Source organism: Bacillus rossius (assembly GCF_032445375.1).
Source record: "Bacillus rossius redtenbacheri isolate Brsri chromosome 9 unlocalized genomic scaffold, Brsri_v3 Brsri_v3_scf9_1, whole genome shotgun sequence".
NCBI classification, from domain to species: domain Eukaryota; kingdom Metazoa; phylum Arthropoda; class Insecta; order Phasmatodea; family Bacillidae; genus Bacillus; species Bacillus rossius.
Window position 1 is genome coordinate 15,891,918 of NW_026962012.1, and position 16,897 is coordinate 15,908,814.

Genomic DNA, 16,897 nt, shown 5'->3' on the forward strand with positions numbered 1-16,897 from the left:
TCTCAGTTCAGTAAAAGCGTAGAGTAGCGGTAGTGTAGAGGTTTGCTGTGTCGCATGGCTGTGTGTTAGCCCCCCTGTGCACCCCCTCCCCGCCCGTGTGTTGCAGGGCATGGCGGTGCCTTGGAGGCACATCCTCACGTCGCTGCCGGCCTGGGCCATCGCGGTCACCACGTTCGGGCGCATCTGGGTGCACTACACCTTCATCATACCCGGCCCCATGTACATGCGCACTGTGCTCGGCTTCAACATTCAGATGGTGAGCGCATTGTCATCACATACATGCGAGGTGACGAGGTGATGAGGTGACGAGGTGATGAGGTGACTAGGTGACGAGGTGACTAGGTGATAAGGTGACTAGGTGATGAGGTGACTAGGTGATGAGGTGACGAGGTGACTAGGTGATGAGGTGACTAGGTGATGAGGTGACTAGGTGACGATGTGACTAGGTGATGAGGTGACTAGGTGATGAGGTGACTAGGTGACGATGTGACTAGGTGACGATGTGACTAGGTGACGATGTGACTAGGTGACGATGTGACGATGTGACGATGTGACGATGTGACGATGTGACGATGTGACGATGTGACGATGTGACTAGGTGACGAGGTGGCGAGATGGCGAGATGACTAAATGACAAGCATACAAACATTATATACTACAAAAACTGTGTATCACAAAAATGTGAAATTAAACAAGATAACTAAATTCTCATGAAGGAGTAGGTAAACCTTTTGATACTTGAACTGAATGCAATGAACAAAAAAAATGTTCATAAATAATTTTAAGGTCCTAAGAATCAAAGGTGATATACATAATTAACTAATTAGGACTTAACTGAATTTGAACAGCAATGATCTTCACTATTAAAAACGGCTGCTTAGCGTGGGATTAAGGCTTTGCCATGTATGTGAAAAAGGTAAAAAATACTTGAGACAACAGACCAATTTAAGTATCAGGCAAGCCCACATGAATACACAGTCCGGATAGTAAATTGCAGTAAGCGTGAATATGTTGATGTATTCAGATTTAGTCATGATGATCAAACAAGTCAAAAACAAATAGTTCCATAAGTAAGTACTGAAAAGTACAGTCATCCCTAATCAAAAAAATTTATTTACTTGTTTGACATTGACCGAGGCTACGACCTCGAGCTCAAAATGTCTCCACCTTCTCCTTCCGATACTCATCCTTTCCACTCTATTAACGTGACGCACATGGTGTATGCCACCAGTGTGTGGATCGCGCACCACCGCCCAAAAGAGGGAGTGAGCGATGTTTGGCCTTGATAGGCACGAGCCTGTAAACAATCTAAGTTGATATTGTAATTTGTTTGTTTTTGACCCCAGTGATTTCTTTCTTTCCACAGCATCCTAAAATATGCTTCTTTGCTTTTATTTGTAGCAGATGGTTTTTTAGCGAGGGCATATCCCTAACATTTTCGAATGGAAGCGGAGGGTTTCCTAAGCGGAAAACATTTAGACATTTAATTAGTAACTAGGATTCTTATTAATGGGTACTATATAGTATTTGCACATGTATTAATTTTCCTGTGTTTAGTATGTATTAATTCTAAGACAAGTGGCACAAATTTGAATACTTGTAAGGGTATTCGCGAGGAAGTGCTAGTCAGACACCATTGTGCAGTATCCACCCCAATTCAGTATCATAGCCTGATGAGACAAATAGCATGTGCATCACCTAATTAATTCTCTTTCCGTATTTCAATCATATTAATCGTTTTCTTACGTATCTTCGGAGCTGGTCTCAACTGGCGAACTGTTTTACTTATTTCTGCTCCGTTAGAGGTTTTTGAGAGGTGTCTGCCACTAGGGTAATCGACTTCAAAGTATAGGTAAATAATTAAATCATAACTGTGAGATGTTTCTTCGATTGTTTTGCAACATGTCCTGATGGCTGATACCAGACAAGTGGAACGACTTGAGAGCCCTCGGCGTAACAACTGTTAAGTGTGTTCAAAGCAAGAGCGAGCAATTCCTGGTGGATTGAGGCAAATACCAGGAATTGGGAGTCTGAGACTCGTCGCACACTGCAGAGAGAGTTTCACCGGGCTCACTTGCACTTTCACATGATGGCACATATTTACCATCCATTCTCATGTAGCATGTAGAGGCTCCCTAACATCATATAGTACCAACAAGCAAGAGTCATTGGTGTACTCCAGAAAATATTGCATCATACATAATTTTACTGCTTTTAGTTTTTAAATATTACGCTTTTAATTTTTAACGTAACTTCACACGACTTCCTTTACTGTAACATTCTAAGAGTTTTCAGCACAAATCATGCAGTGTAAATGGTTAGAACCTTTTAGTGTGGTCGGTGATTGTACGCATCATACCTGCGTAGCAGTAATTGCATCACATGCAATAAAATTGATGTCAAGATCTAAAAAGACATTTAAGTTGTAGGAACCTCAGTGATACCAGATAGAGATAGTAGTCAAATTACTGTATACTTCTACTTGTGTATGGTCATTTTTCATTTCTAGAGGACTACAAGAGTACCAGTTATATTTCAAAACATTTGCCTCTCAATTTTCACGATTCTTTAAAAATGAATCGATGGTCTTGTGCATTATCAGCAAAGTCTCCGTTGTGCGTGAGCTGCGAGTCACGGCGCAGCGCAATGCTTGTTCCAGAACGGAGTGTTGTCGGGGGTGCCGTTCCTCTGCAGCTACCTGGCGTCCGTGCTGTTCTGCTACCTCGCGGACGTGCTCGTGAACCACCAGCTGCTGTCGCTGACCAACGTGCGCAAGCTCTTCACCGCCTCGTGTGAGTGGCCGAGCACCCCCGTATCCCCAGAGCCGTTGTTCAGTTCACGAGACTGACATGTTTAGTATTCTCTCTTCGGTTCGTGAAGGTATGTGTTTAGTGTTTGTTTGCTGTTTCAATGGTTTTGTCACTTCAACGGTAATTGGTCGAAAGCAAAAAGTGCTGAGCATAAGTCGATCTACTTATTTTTTGACTGAAGTTGGCAAGTTTCAGTCATCAAGGACTATGATATAAAAAAGTTTAAAATGAAACAAAACATTTTGAAATTCAACCTTCCAAGAGAATAGAAGCAATATTACAATGCTCTTGACATTTTTTACGATAATGTTATTACTTCAAAAATTATGAGTAACAGTTAGCATTAAAACATATATTCTATCCGATGGTTGCCGTTACTATAATTTACTTGAAGTAACGAAAATGAGCTTGAACTGAAGAATAATTCGTCATATAAACAGAAGATTACAAGCGGAACCGCTGAGGTTTCCAAAATAGAGAAACACTATAAATACTCTAGAAAAAATAAGAAGTTTACGTTATTTCAAGAAGACAAACCTTCATACTGTGGTTTCGGCCGAGTTATAACTACACCAGTTCAAGAAAACCAATACAAGAAAACCAATCCTCACAGTAGGAAGGAAGTCTGGTGCTGCCAATACCGTATTTGTAGTTCTGCCACGCCGATTATGACTCGGAGTCTTCAGCTTGACTGACAAACGTATCGGACCAAGCAGCTGACTACGACATTTCCCAAGACTCGTCCACGAGTTACAACAGGACGAGAACCAGTTAGGCTAAATTACGTTCGTGAAAGTCAAGTAAGAATATAAAGGGATTTCTGTTGTTCTCCTTGACAAGAACCTACTTAATTGTGTCCTTTCTATTTTGTTTCAGTTGCTTAGCATCAAAATAAATTAACGAGAACAGTTTATAATCAATAAAAATAAATAATAAAGAAATTGTGCTGTTGGTAAACCTTGGGTTAGTAAGTACAAGATAAGTTTTATTTACACTGTTGCTCCGAAGTTAAGTAAATATTTGAGCTTTAGTGCAAATGAATATTCACATGGTAAATTGGATACACACTTGCTAAGGTTTTGAACTAATTAAACTTGAGTTTACATCCAGAAGTCTAGCTCATGCTATATTGAGTTTTATTTCAGAATAAATATAATAAAGATAAGCATAACCATACAACAAAACATTTGAGTCTTATGTTATAAATTCCATTGAATAATAACACTCCATAACTGGTCATACACAAGCAAAGTTTACAATCAATGACATCTAATTTAGTATATTTATTTAATTGAAGGATAGTAAATACAGTAAACTTGCTTGTAAATCACCATTGAAATTGTGTATTGAAGTACTATATTCATGAAAGTTTATGTATATGAATGTGGAACGATTTCAGCTCGTTGATTATTTTAGTTAGAATCTAGCATAAGTTTCTGGCGGCAACACCTATAGTATCGTATCTCAACTTAGGTGACATATTTTTTTTACACAATCAATAGAAAACACACACTAGGTGCACTTCACAACAAACACTTCGATGTACCATACACTTTATCTTGCCGCACACTTGCTCTTGTCGCACATATGCTCTTGTCGCACATATGCTCTCGTCGCACATATGCTCTCGTCTCACTCTCGCTCTCATCTCACTCTCGCTCTCATCTCACTCTCGCTCTCATCTCACTCTCGCTCTCATCTCACTCTCGCTCTCATCTCACTCTCGCTCTCATCTCAATCTCGCTCTCATCTCACTCTCGCTCTCATCTCACTCTCGCTCTCATCTCACTCTCGCTCTCATCTCACTCTCGCTCTCATCTCACTCTCGCTCTCATCTCACTCTCGCTCTCATCTCACTCTCGCTCTCATCTCACTCTCGCTCTCATCTCACTCTCGCTCTCATCTCACTCTCGCTCTCATCTCACTCTCGCTCTCATCTCGCTCTCGCTCTCATCTCGCTCTCGCTCTCATCTCGCTCTCGCTCTCATCTCGCTCTCGCTCTCATCTCGCTCTCGCTCTCATCTCGCTCTCGCTCTCATCTCGCTCTCGCTCTCATCTCGCTCTCGCTCTCATCTCGCTCTCGCTCTCTCATCTCGCTCTCGCTCTCTCATCTCGCTCTCGCTCTCTCATCTCGCTCTCGCTCTCTCATCTCGCTCTCGCTCTCTCATCTCGCTCTCGCTCTCTCATCTCGCTCTCGCTCTCTCATCTCGCTCTCGCTCTCTCATCTCGCTCTCGCTCTCTCATCTCGCTCTCGCTCTCTCATCTCGCTCTCGCTCTCATCTCGCTCTCGCTCTCATCTCGCTCTCGCTCTCATCTCGCTCTCGCTCTCATCTCGCTCTCGCTCTCATCTCGCTCTCGCTCTCATCTCGCTCTCGCTCTCATCTCGCTCTCGCTCTCATCTCGCTCTCGCTCTCATCTCGCTCTCGCTCTCATCTCGCTCTCATCTCGCTCTCATCTCGCTCTCGCTCTCATCTCGCTCTCATCTCGCTCTCGCTCTCATCTCGCTCTCGCTCTCATCTCGCTCTCGCTCTCATCTCGCTCTCATCTCGCTCTCGCTCTCATCTCGCTCTCATCTCGCTCTCGCTCTCATCTCGCTCTCGCTCTCATCTCGCTCTCGCTCTCATCTCGCTCTCATCTCGCTCTCGCTCTCATCTCGCTCTCATCTCGCTCTCGCTCTCATCTCGCTCTCGCTCTCATCTCGCTCTCGCTCTCATCTCGCTCTCGCTCTCATCTCGCTCTCGCTCATCTCGCTCTCGCTCTCATCTCGCTCTCGCTCTCATCTCGCTCTCGCTCTCATCTCGCTCTCGCTCTCATCTCGCTCTCGCTCTCATCTCGCTCTCGCTCTCATCTCGCTCTCGCTCTCATCTCGCTCTCGCTCTCATCTCGCTCTCGCTCTCATCTCGCTCTCGCTCTCATCTCGCTCTCTCTCTCATCTCGCTCTCTCTCTCATCTCGCTCTCGCTCTCATCTCGCTCTCGCTCTCATCTCGCTCTCGCTCTCATCTCGCTCTCATCTCGCTCTCGCTCTCATCTCGCTCTCGCTCTCATCTCGCTCTCGCTCTCATCTCGCTCTCGCTCTCATCTCGCTCTCGCTCTCATCTCGCTCTCGCTCTCATCTCGCTCTCTCTCTCATCTCGCTCTCGCTCTCATCTCGCTCTCATCTCGCTCTCGCTCTCGCTCTCATCTCGCTCTCGCTCTCATCTCGCTCTCGCTCTCATCTCGCTCTCGCTCTCATCTCGCTCTCGCTCTCATCTCGCTCTCGCTCTCATCTCGCTCTCGCTCTCATCTCGCTCTCGCTCTCATCTCGCTCTCGCTCTCATCTCGCTCTCGCTCTCATCTCGCTCTCATCTCGCTCTCATATCTCGCTCTCGCTCTCATATCTCGCTCTCGCTCTCATATCTCGCTCTCGCTCTCATATCTCGCTCTCGCTCTCATATCTCGCTCTCGCTCTCATCTCTCGCTCTCGCTCTCATCTCTCGCTCTCGCTCTCATCTCTCGCTCTCGCTCTCATCTCTCGCTCTCGCTCTCATCTCTCGCTCTCGCTCTCATATCTCGCTCTCGCTCTCATATCTCGCTCTCGCTCTCATATCTCGCTCTCGCTCTCATATCTCGCTCTCTCATCTCGCTCTCGCTCTCGCTCTCTCATCTCGCTCTCGCTCTCGCTCTCTCATCTCGCTCTCATCTCACTCTCGCTCCTCGCTCTCATCTCACTCTCGCTCCTCGCTCTCATCTCGCTCTCGCTCTCGCTCTCATCTCACTCTCGCTCTCGCTCTCATCTCACTCTTGCTCTTACTGCACACTTGTCCTTAAAGTGCACACTTGTCCTTAACATGCACACTTGTCCTTAACATGCACTTGCCCCAACTGCTCACTACCACCGACATCAAATGCTTTGTCTCACCACACGTGTGCTTTGTCTCGCAGCGTGTACGCTTGGTCTCGCAGCGAGCACGCTTGGTCTCGCAGCGAGCACGCTTGGTTTCATCACGCACGGTGCTGGGTCCAGAATACGCCCCGAGCATGAGCTTAAACTGGAGTGATAGTAATGGAAGGACGTCATATTTGATTCAACCATTTATATGCTGTACATTTTGATATGGAACACCTGCCTTCATTATGGGAGAGATCACAGTATTATTATAGTTGTAGTCATTCCTAAAAATGAATTTAATAGTAAATGGCAATGCCAATGACTTCAAAGAGAAAACTATTTTCATGCAACAAAGTGAGCTGGCATATGGAAAAACCAGTACTATACAAAGGGGAAACTGATTTTTGCATTTGGTTTCACCTTGTGTATTAAACATTACGTAGAAAGGTTCTCAGAAATAATTTTAGAAGAAATCACACATGTAAATCTGGTTACTTTATTTTATCAGGCAGTAGCATGGCAAGAGGATCCAATACATCAGCAAGCATTTGCAATTGTCAGGTAAAAATGTTTTAAATTAATTACAAAAAAAAACAAGATGTGAAAGCACGGATGACTAGAATGACTAGCATAGACAATCGTCAGCATGCAAATGAAACTACCAGAAGTTATAATGCTCACTTGCAGAGAGACCTTTATCCAGCAAAATATATGCCTTGAAAATGATTATCTTGAGGCTTCTGCAAAATCGTTTTACACTAAGTTCTTGCACATAATTAAAAATTTATAAAATATTGCCATAAGCTCGGTTATGACAAAAAAGTCTCAAGGGGAAAAAATTCAGTTATGTCTCACGAGTAAAACTGTGCACTAAACTGCCGCAAGGCAAAAGCAGGGGAATTGGAACACATGCAATAGCAAAACGTAATACATACTTTACAAAGATCTTGGCAAAGAGTTACAATCGAGAAACCTCACAAGCTTGTGGGGAAAAAATAAATTACAAGTAAGCACGCAAACTTGCATCAACAAATGGATCAAAGTTACAACAAATGGATCCATGGATCAAAGTTAATAGAAGCAATTTTATATTTAGAAAGCAATTCATTTCTATTGAGGGTAATTCTGTCAATGAAATAACTGAACACATGGTGCAGCCGGTACATGATTGCCAGACGATTGGACCTGCCTTAAATTCTTCATTTGAACTCCCAAAAACTACAACTACCATTACTCTTTTGAGGACTAGGCTTTGTTTATGTACACAAACGAGTTATACTTAACTCATTGTTTGATTTCATTGGCTAGGAATAGATAAATTGCACAGAGAATTCTCACACACTTAACTCATTGATTACGCCTTGAACCACACACTACTGCCTTCCGCCCCAGCATGGCTGCTGCAACTGCACGTGTGATCCGGGGCTTGGCAGACTGCTCTCACACCTCATGCCCTCACACCAGATGCCCCGGGGGATCACCTTGCTCAAAGCCACAGAACACTGACTGTCCGTCCCAACCAGTACGCCTGCAAGCGCTGGTGGAAGTCAGTGCATCCCGGCTACACAGGCTACACAGGCTCAAATACAACCAGAAAATACAAACAAATGTTTGACAAAACTATATTATCTACCTTAAGGAAAAAACAAAAGCCAAGCAGAATCATCAAAATTAATTTTGTGTTAAAAACAAAAACAGTGATTACAAAATAACTCCGTGGCAGTATTTTTAGCAACTAGCCACTTTTAACTTCAGGCATTCCATTAATTTGTATACTGTGCTTTAACAAAACCAAATTAGGAATATAAAAATAAGTTATAGCGAAAAATGATTAAAGCAAACTGACATTTTTTATTTCCTAATTTTCAACCTTAAGTGCTCGTTGGAGCATGTGTTGCCCCACTGTTCCACTTGTCACGTGGAGCCAGGAAGCAGGTATGAGTGGCTGATGTCCTTGCAGCGCAAGTGATCCCGGGGCTGCTGGTGCTCGCTATTGGCTACTTCGGCTGCAACATCGAGCTGGTGCTGGTTGCGTGGTTCCTGGCCATCATCCTCATCACAGCGTCGTACGCCGGAGCCATGGCCAACATCGTCGACATTGCCCCCAACCTCGCAGGTAGCCTGCTCCTCCTCTCTACTTGTGACGAAGCATGGAACTGGGGAACAGAATAGAGCGGGGCGGATAGTGCAAATAGTACATTTATTCCACAATAAATGTTGTGAACTTAAGACACGTTAGAAATGGAAGGTATAGTAACTCAAGAGGCTCTGCTACCAGGATATCATTCTATCTATTGTTGTGGTACCAACTGCAACACATTAAACTGTGCATACGTACACAATTTGTTTCAGGACTATGTAGCAAAGTTTATAAGTTAGCATTTAACATTACAATAAAAGTTGAATAAAAGTCCAAACTAAATATCCTCTGGGCAAAAAATCTCTTTGTATTTACAAGAGCTGCAGCTAAATAAACAAAGCTCAAAAAAGGAATTTAAAATAAAGATTAATGTTGCATTAGTAAAAAAAAAATAAGGACTTTAGGCACTGCACCATCAATAAAGATCTATATTAAATTTCCGTGTTTGTTTAATCCAATTCGCTTTTTAAAAGCCCTGATACCTCTAATGGCTTAACATTTTATAATCATGAAAAAGAAAAGGCAAACAATATTCAACCCTGCTACTGTGACTGCACCCAACTTCGGGTGCCTATGGTGAAAACAATGACGTGCCTCATTTATAATGTTCCCCAGAGAAAGAAGCGCACTTACATCCTTGCTGTCTGCTGCAGGCTCTGTCAGGTTCTCACTCCTGCAGCACTTCTCTGCAGCGATCAGCTTTCTCAGCCAGCTGTTGTAGAATTCGGGAACACCACCCCAAGCCACTCTTCTGGTACGACAGCTCACCGCAACAGAAGTCCGTGGCAATTCCTGACCAACTCATACGAAATTGTTACCACAAGATTCACATAGGGCATAAATTTGCAACACGTAGCGTCTGTAGATAATAGCGGACTCGTCTTGTACTGTACAGGAGAACTAACCCCTTCTTGTAAAAGTCAATTCATGAGCAATCAACAGTCCTCTTACATTAATGATGTAAGCAATTATGAATTTTCAGATAAGCTTTGCGCTAGAGGGGTAAAATTTAAGTATGTTATTCGAGTAACTGGTAGTTCATATAACCATACCAGCAATTCTTACGTAACTTACTGTTTTTACCTGCAGAAAAGTAGCCCCTGTGTATGGGTCGCAGCTATAATTTGAGTCATAAAATACAACTTTTTCGCCATAAGAGTTGCCCTCAAGTAAGAATCACACTATATATCTGTCTACAGTAGAGTACCAGTTAAGTCTTTGTTCCTTATTGCAGAGAAATGCGGCACTGGTATTAACCCTCGACCCTCATTATGTCTGCTTACTGTGCTACTTTATTACTGTGTAGAAGGAAGTAAGGCCAGCCCACTTTTCTCCGCCTTTCCCCAACTGATTTACGACCCCTCCTAATAACAAATGACAGCAGTGTATCCATTTTGGCTGTTGTATTTTTTAAAACCAGTCCTCTTCCAAAATAGAAAAAAAAAAAAAAAAAAAGGCAGAAAGCTATTAGGGATGTACCGATTCGAATCCCGATTAACTGTAATCGCTTGATAATAGAGAATCGGTAATTAATCTTAATCTGCGATATTTCAACAGATTATTTAGACAAAATCGTCAACATTTTCTCATATTTATCATAGTGATCTCTTAGCATTATAAGAAAAACATGCCAATGATGCTAATATATTCTTTTAAAGGTAAATAGTAAACTCTTTTAAAAAGTTTAATTCATGAAACACCGTTCAGACTGTAGGCCTACACACGCGCTGAAAGTTTCAGAAACTTTGTCGTCTAATAAATTAAATATACTCTTATTTTATGCAATTGACGATTTTCTTCTAGCATGTATGGCTAGTATTTCCATTATTAGCTCCATGCATCAAACAACTGCTTTGAGTGCCGCTTGTAATAAAATACAACACATAAAACAGTATAAAACACAACAGCATCACCACAAGATCTCCATTTTATGTTTAGGTTACGTACATCATGTGATGAACAAAAAAAATTTGGCCAACTTATCTCACTTCACCGGAATTTCCGTTGTATACGTGAACCTTTTTCTATTATTTTTTATTATGATTGAAGTCGCTTTAATATCGGGAAAGTCTTCTTTATTTTTTATTTTTACTGTATATTAACAACAAATATTTAACCAGGAATAAAAGTTCACGATTGCAATAGTTGGTGGGCGGTTGTAGGAATATTTCTGTTTGCGACCGAAATTAATTTATCGAATATTGGTAATGTCTGTGTTAGCGAATACAACTTGGAGACTGTAGATTGTTTTATTGTTTTCTAGTCACGAATGCACGTCCATACATCACGTAAACGGAGTGACAAATTCTTTGATCAAATATTACAGTATATTTTGCTAAGTTTTCTATTTGTTGGCATTTACCAAAATAAATATTTGTTAAGAGCTGTTATACATTGCATTCACTATTTAATGTTGCATCATGGGTACGCTAGTTGCAGTGCTGTGTGGAAATATTTTTTTAGGATCCGGGCCAGACGCTAAATATGCAGTGTGTAAATATTGTTCTCAAAAAATATCACGTGGTGGCGTACATGGAAACAAAATGTCTATCACTACAAGTAATATGTGGAGCCACACAAAAATCTAAAAGCTATTAACTGTAGCTATTAATGTTATGTGCAATACCTTAGCTAGCTTACCAAAATCTTAAATATTTATGTAAATAAAAATGATTTTGTCTGCATTCTATACATATGTATGTACACTTATGGTCCATGCCTCCATTACATCAATTTTAATCACAATGTTGTTCTCTTTGTTTTTTTTTTTAATTTATGTATGTAATAATCGGGAAAATATAATCTGTATTCTTACTCGGTTTGGAACATTGGCTGAATTTGAATTTTTTAGTGAATCATTAATCGTAATCGGTAACGGTTTTTCAATATCGGTACATCCCTAAAAGCTACCCTTACTTTTATGAAAACAAGGGGGAGCTGAATAAGTAAAAAGCCGGCCTTTGAAGTGGCTTTCAAAACATCTATATACAATGGCTGCAGTTTTTTCATGGAACGTTGCATTTCAAAGCTGAGGAATCTCACCAAAAAAAAAAGTATGTTGGAACACAGTTGCATTAAAAAACCTGTCGAAATATACACGTGATGATTGTGCCAGTTCACAGACATTTACAAGTGTGTGGGTAGGGGGAGAGGGGGAACCTGTCAACACCGCTACATGGCCACACGCACTCAACTAACTCATGGGTTTATTTTTAGATTCCCCCTCCAGGCGCATGCCAGCCAGCAAGTGAGTCACTCGCCGGCGCCAGCTGCGGTCGGGCAGACGTAGCACAGTGGCACCATTCATAGTGCTTTTCACGCACTACTCATATTTTAACTAAACAATTTATCCTTACTCGTAACATAGGTACTTATTAAACACCAACACCAGGAGAGTTATTTACACTTTTACTCAAGCCACATCGCAGTTATAATTGGACGGTCTCGGGGTAAAAGGTAACAAGTCAAGAATTCTCTTTTTGCAGGAGAAACAAAAAAACTCTTAGATCAAAATTGAATTTAAATACTTAAATTTTTCTTGCATTATTCTTTTATTTACCAACATATTTACCAACATAGTTGCCAATGATTAAAAATGCATTACATATTCTAAGTACACTTAAGAGTTTATTGCTGGAATAAACTAAAAATCACCCAAATGTGACTTGTTACCTTTTACCCGGAGACCGTCCAATTTTTTTCCCACACAGTTATATTTTCGCATAAGAATCGGACTACACTTTTTTAAACTAAAAATTAGTATAAAATATGTGATCCATACACGGGTAAATACTGTAAGTGTGTTACGTTGCATACGTATCTTCATTAACTATTATGGATGCCACTGCCAAAGCCAGTTAATATCAGCAGAATCGTTACCAGCCAAGACACATAAGCATGTCGAGTCCAATCATCACTTGTCCACAAACAGTCCGAAAAATAACTAAGTCCAAGAGCCACATCTCTTTGCACAAATTCTATCACAGAAGCCTGAGAAAAAATTAAGTCCAACAACTGCCTTCACAAAATAATTCTATCTCCCTACTCAAACATAGCGACGATGAAATACCACAAGTCCCTTCTTTTAATGACGTAGTTGGCAGCGTAACGGCGTGTAGCGGAAGCGGAGCAGCAATCTCATCCCCGAAGGCTTCTCCCGCTGCCTCTGCAACTCATTGCCAGGGGTTTATACATCCGAGGAGCTCCCTCGGGACGTCAAGGAAGAGCCTTCGATCGTCAGTGTCGTAATAAATCTATTTCCTGATCACATGACAGTCTGTTTACTCATGGAACACTTTTTTTCTTTACAGAGCCTTATTTCTAACCTAAAGCATTTTTTTTAAACTGCCTTACTGGTGGCCTACCTCTCAGGGATGACAGATGCCGCCAAACGCTTATACATCATCCGAGGCACTGCAAAACCATACATGAAATAGAGACAAGGGTGAAAGGAGGCCAGGAGGCACAACACGCTTATCTTTTAAACGTTGTTCAAGCACTAGTAAACATTTCCTGGGTGCAGCTGGACAAAGAATATATCGTAGTGTACTATAGTTACCCTAAGTATGCAGTAGGTCTGATGCCATTACTTGGGTGAGGTGTCAAGGTGTTGGCCCGCCATCTTGGGAGACATTTTAACCTTGACCCAACCACAGTCTAGGGTTCACATCACTTCCGCCATCTTGTATCCTAGAAAATTCTTGAGGTTACCTGTTAGAATTTAGCTATTTTAGATTTCAAAATATTTTTTAACTGCCAGATTGTTTTTAAAACACTAATATTCATAAAAATTATAAAATAATATTGGTTTGCCTCTAAAAAGTTTAAAAACTATTATTTAATAGAAAAATTATGAAAATTTATCAAATATTTATAGCCAAAATTTTATTTTAAATAATTAAGAATACTTACTAGAAACATTTATTAAATACAACTAACAAAAATACTTACCAAAACACTTACCTAAAAATTAACCAAATAAGTACTGATGGGACCTTTCCTCCCATATTTATTGTATTTCCAAAGGTTCAGATTTCAGCAGCCTTTTTGAGGGAGTGGCAGTAGACAGTGAAAGTGATAATTCAGGGTGGATGGTTAAATAAAACTTTTCGAAATTAGCTGTACCTTTTGTGGTACTACGTATTAGAAATAATAAATAATTATTTTATGCTGCCATGTAAGGGTAATAATTCGCTAGTAAAAATAGGTAATATATTGTTTTTATTTAGTTAAATTGATTAAATTGCATATTAAAATAAGTACGGCTTGTGCCGTAAAGTTTGATCACAATAATTTATCATCATAGAAATTGTGTATTTTTTCACAGCTCCCAATGAAGTTTATAAGCTTATAAACTTGTCTTGCAATGTGTGTAAACTTAAACTGTAAGTGGGATTTTTTTTAAGTAATAGCAATAACTTCTTGTTCTATTTTTTTGACTGTGTGTGACAAAATGTTAAAAAGAAGGAAAAATGTTTGCAAAATTTCTACATATGAATTTAAATTTCTTCTTGAATGCATGCATTACATTTTTAAATGCTTTTGCATTATACATTATGTGATGTTATTACAATGCCAAATGTATTTCATGTAACCACCTGTTTCTGTACAGAGCAGTCCATCCGTCCTGACTTCCGTTCTCCATGGCTTCCGAATATATGTCACTCCAGGCGAACTGGATTGTTTCCTAAACGTCCCTGTCTTGTGAGTGTGTGTTAGTCTCTAATGACATGCAGTCGGTGAGACCTACGACCCAAGATTGACCTCCTGAGCTCCCGAGCTCCCCACCTACACCACCTACTGAGCCCACCAATGGCTGCAGGAGTGGTTGGCATCTAGTTGGCGCGGGGCAGTACTACTCCCCTTCCAAGTAACGTTCGATTTGTCCGGTTTTTAAGTAATGACACCAATAAATTATGGCATGATTGGAACATTTGATGTCATAGATTCGAAGTAGCGCTCTTTTATTTTACATAAATTTTTATTTCCATGCACGCACAATGGCATCAGCACTTGTGTATCATTAAATACAATGCAACAAATTAATAATGTGATGAATCAACCAACAATATTTTACTCTTTGCTTAGTAGCTATCGGCGCTTTCTTTATTGCGACAATGGCTCAGCCGTTTGTATTACGCCATCTCGTATTTCGACAGCAGCTCTGGAGAGAAAAGCCAGAAGCTTTCAGGGGTAGTGTACCTCACTCCTACTAGGATGCGCTAGTAGCTAGTCATGGCACACATTTAGTAAACAATAGTTTCAGGAAAAACATTAACAGGTTAAATTATTATTCTAATAATAGAAAACATTTCGTTTATGATTTTTTTAAATCTTACGAGAATTGAAATACTATACCTCCTATATTAATAACATTGTTATTTTGTAACTCTGAAATGTTGATTAGTAACTGTTAGGAATGTTATGCCTAAGCCCTATTTTGTAAACAATACAGTCTTGACAGTTTTTAATTTAATTTTTGGGTTTTTAATTTCAAAATGTTACTCAATATTTATTTAAATGTACTTAAAACTTTTTACGACATATATTAGTACTGTAAATTGATATTAATGGGAGTAGTGTCTTGTTTAAAATGTTTTGTCAGCAAGCACACTCACCTGATTGTAAAACAAATTATTTTGATCAACATATGTTCTTGGAAAAGAAAGTGTTCAAATCAGTGCTCTGTTTTCCTGGAGGGAACCAGGGCGTTGATTGGAGAGGCGGGCGGATGTGTGTCGCAGGGCCGGTGCTGGCGTTCGCTCAGACCATCCACATGAGCGCCAGCTTCCTCTCCCCGCTGGCCGCTGGCTTCATCCTGCAGGACCAGGCAAGTCCCTGCCGCGACACTCGCTGTTTGGTATTAGAGATGCTCATGCGTCAAGAGTCTGAAAGTATTATTTTATATGTTGTCTATGCGATAGAAGTGTTACTCTGGCAATATTCAATCATATAAAAATAATTGGTTTATTTTGTAAGTGGCCGTAGCTATTTTTGATATCCCCTGGATGAGTTTAACAGTTCACTAATTGAAATTATATCATATTTTCACTGCTGGAATCTAGATCGATTAATCCTCAAGTTTTGATTAGCAATTTAGTCCGTGATAGTTAATAACTAAATCCAGAGGTAAAGGACTTTGAATGCTCAATCCGTTAGAGACAGAGGTCTCTTAAATCAAATTTCATAATACTTTTTGCCTGAACCCAGAGAATTAAGAAATAATCTCAAGCACTTAGATACTGCATTTAAAATACATAATGCATGTTTGTTGTTAAGTTTATTGTTTTTATGTTGTTAAAGAAAATAGAATATAGTAAAAAACCATAGAATTGTGTCCAATCTATGGACGTGTAATACTAAGTTTATAAAGCTAATAATACTAAATATCACCAATGTTATTGAATGTAACATGACATCTTACTATTTATATACTAATTACTATATTTATCCCACTAACAATTTTGTCGCACCAGGGTTAAATCAGTAGGGGAATAATTTAAATTAAATAAATTCACTTGGTAGGATTCTATAAAGAATTGATTTTAACTTTCTTGGGGGAAAAGTAACTCTAGGAAAACTCACTTGGCATCTACTTAAAATTTGCTAAAGGCATTAGTCATACTTCTTTTTAACTTAATAAAACACTCTTTTCTTTAATGGATCTAGGATCAGCACTCCATACGAGATGTCTAGAGAGAGATAAATAAATGGAGATACTTAAAAATAACTTAACACTAATTCAAAATCAACTTACATTAATTATCAAATTTCTAATGTTCAAAACCAGTATCTAGCAACAGGTAGTCCTTACAGGTATGATATAAATTACAATTAAAATTCACAACAATTATCTTTCAGTAATGACTCAACGATCAAACAAGGGAGAGAGTGAGAGCTTCACCAAACTCTACCCTAATCCCCTTTTTGACGCATTAACTTTAGAATCTCTAAAACCATAATTTATTTTTACAACTAAGAAAATATAGTTTGGTACTCACATTTCTACAGAAGCAGAAGCACTATAACACTTTACATATATCTTTCACTCTCCTTCCCTTGAAACTTGAACTCTACAT

The 16,897-nt window shown here is 40.1% G+C and overlaps 1 protein-coding gene across 4 annotated transcripts in view; it reads left to right on the plus strand.

The window, feature by feature from the left end:
• LOC134542683 (vesicular glutamate transporter 2) overlaps positions 1 to 16,897 on the plus strand; it is a 130,617-nt gene that overhangs the window by 99,875 nt on the left and 13,845 nt on the right. For all 4 annotated transcript variants that reach the window (XM_063387134.1, XM_063387135.1, XM_063387136.1 and 1 more), the window contains 4 exons: positions 107 to 256; positions 2,660 to 2,792; positions 8,640 to 8,795; positions 15,563 to 15,648. In XM_063387134.1, coding sequence (XP_063243204.1) covers positions 107 to 256; positions 2,660 to 2,792; positions 8,640 to 8,795; positions 15,563 to 15,648 — 525 coding nt within the window. The remainder of the gene's footprint in view (positions 1 to 106; positions 257 to 2,659; positions 2,793 to 8,639; positions 8,796 to 15,562; positions 15,649 to 16,897) is intronic.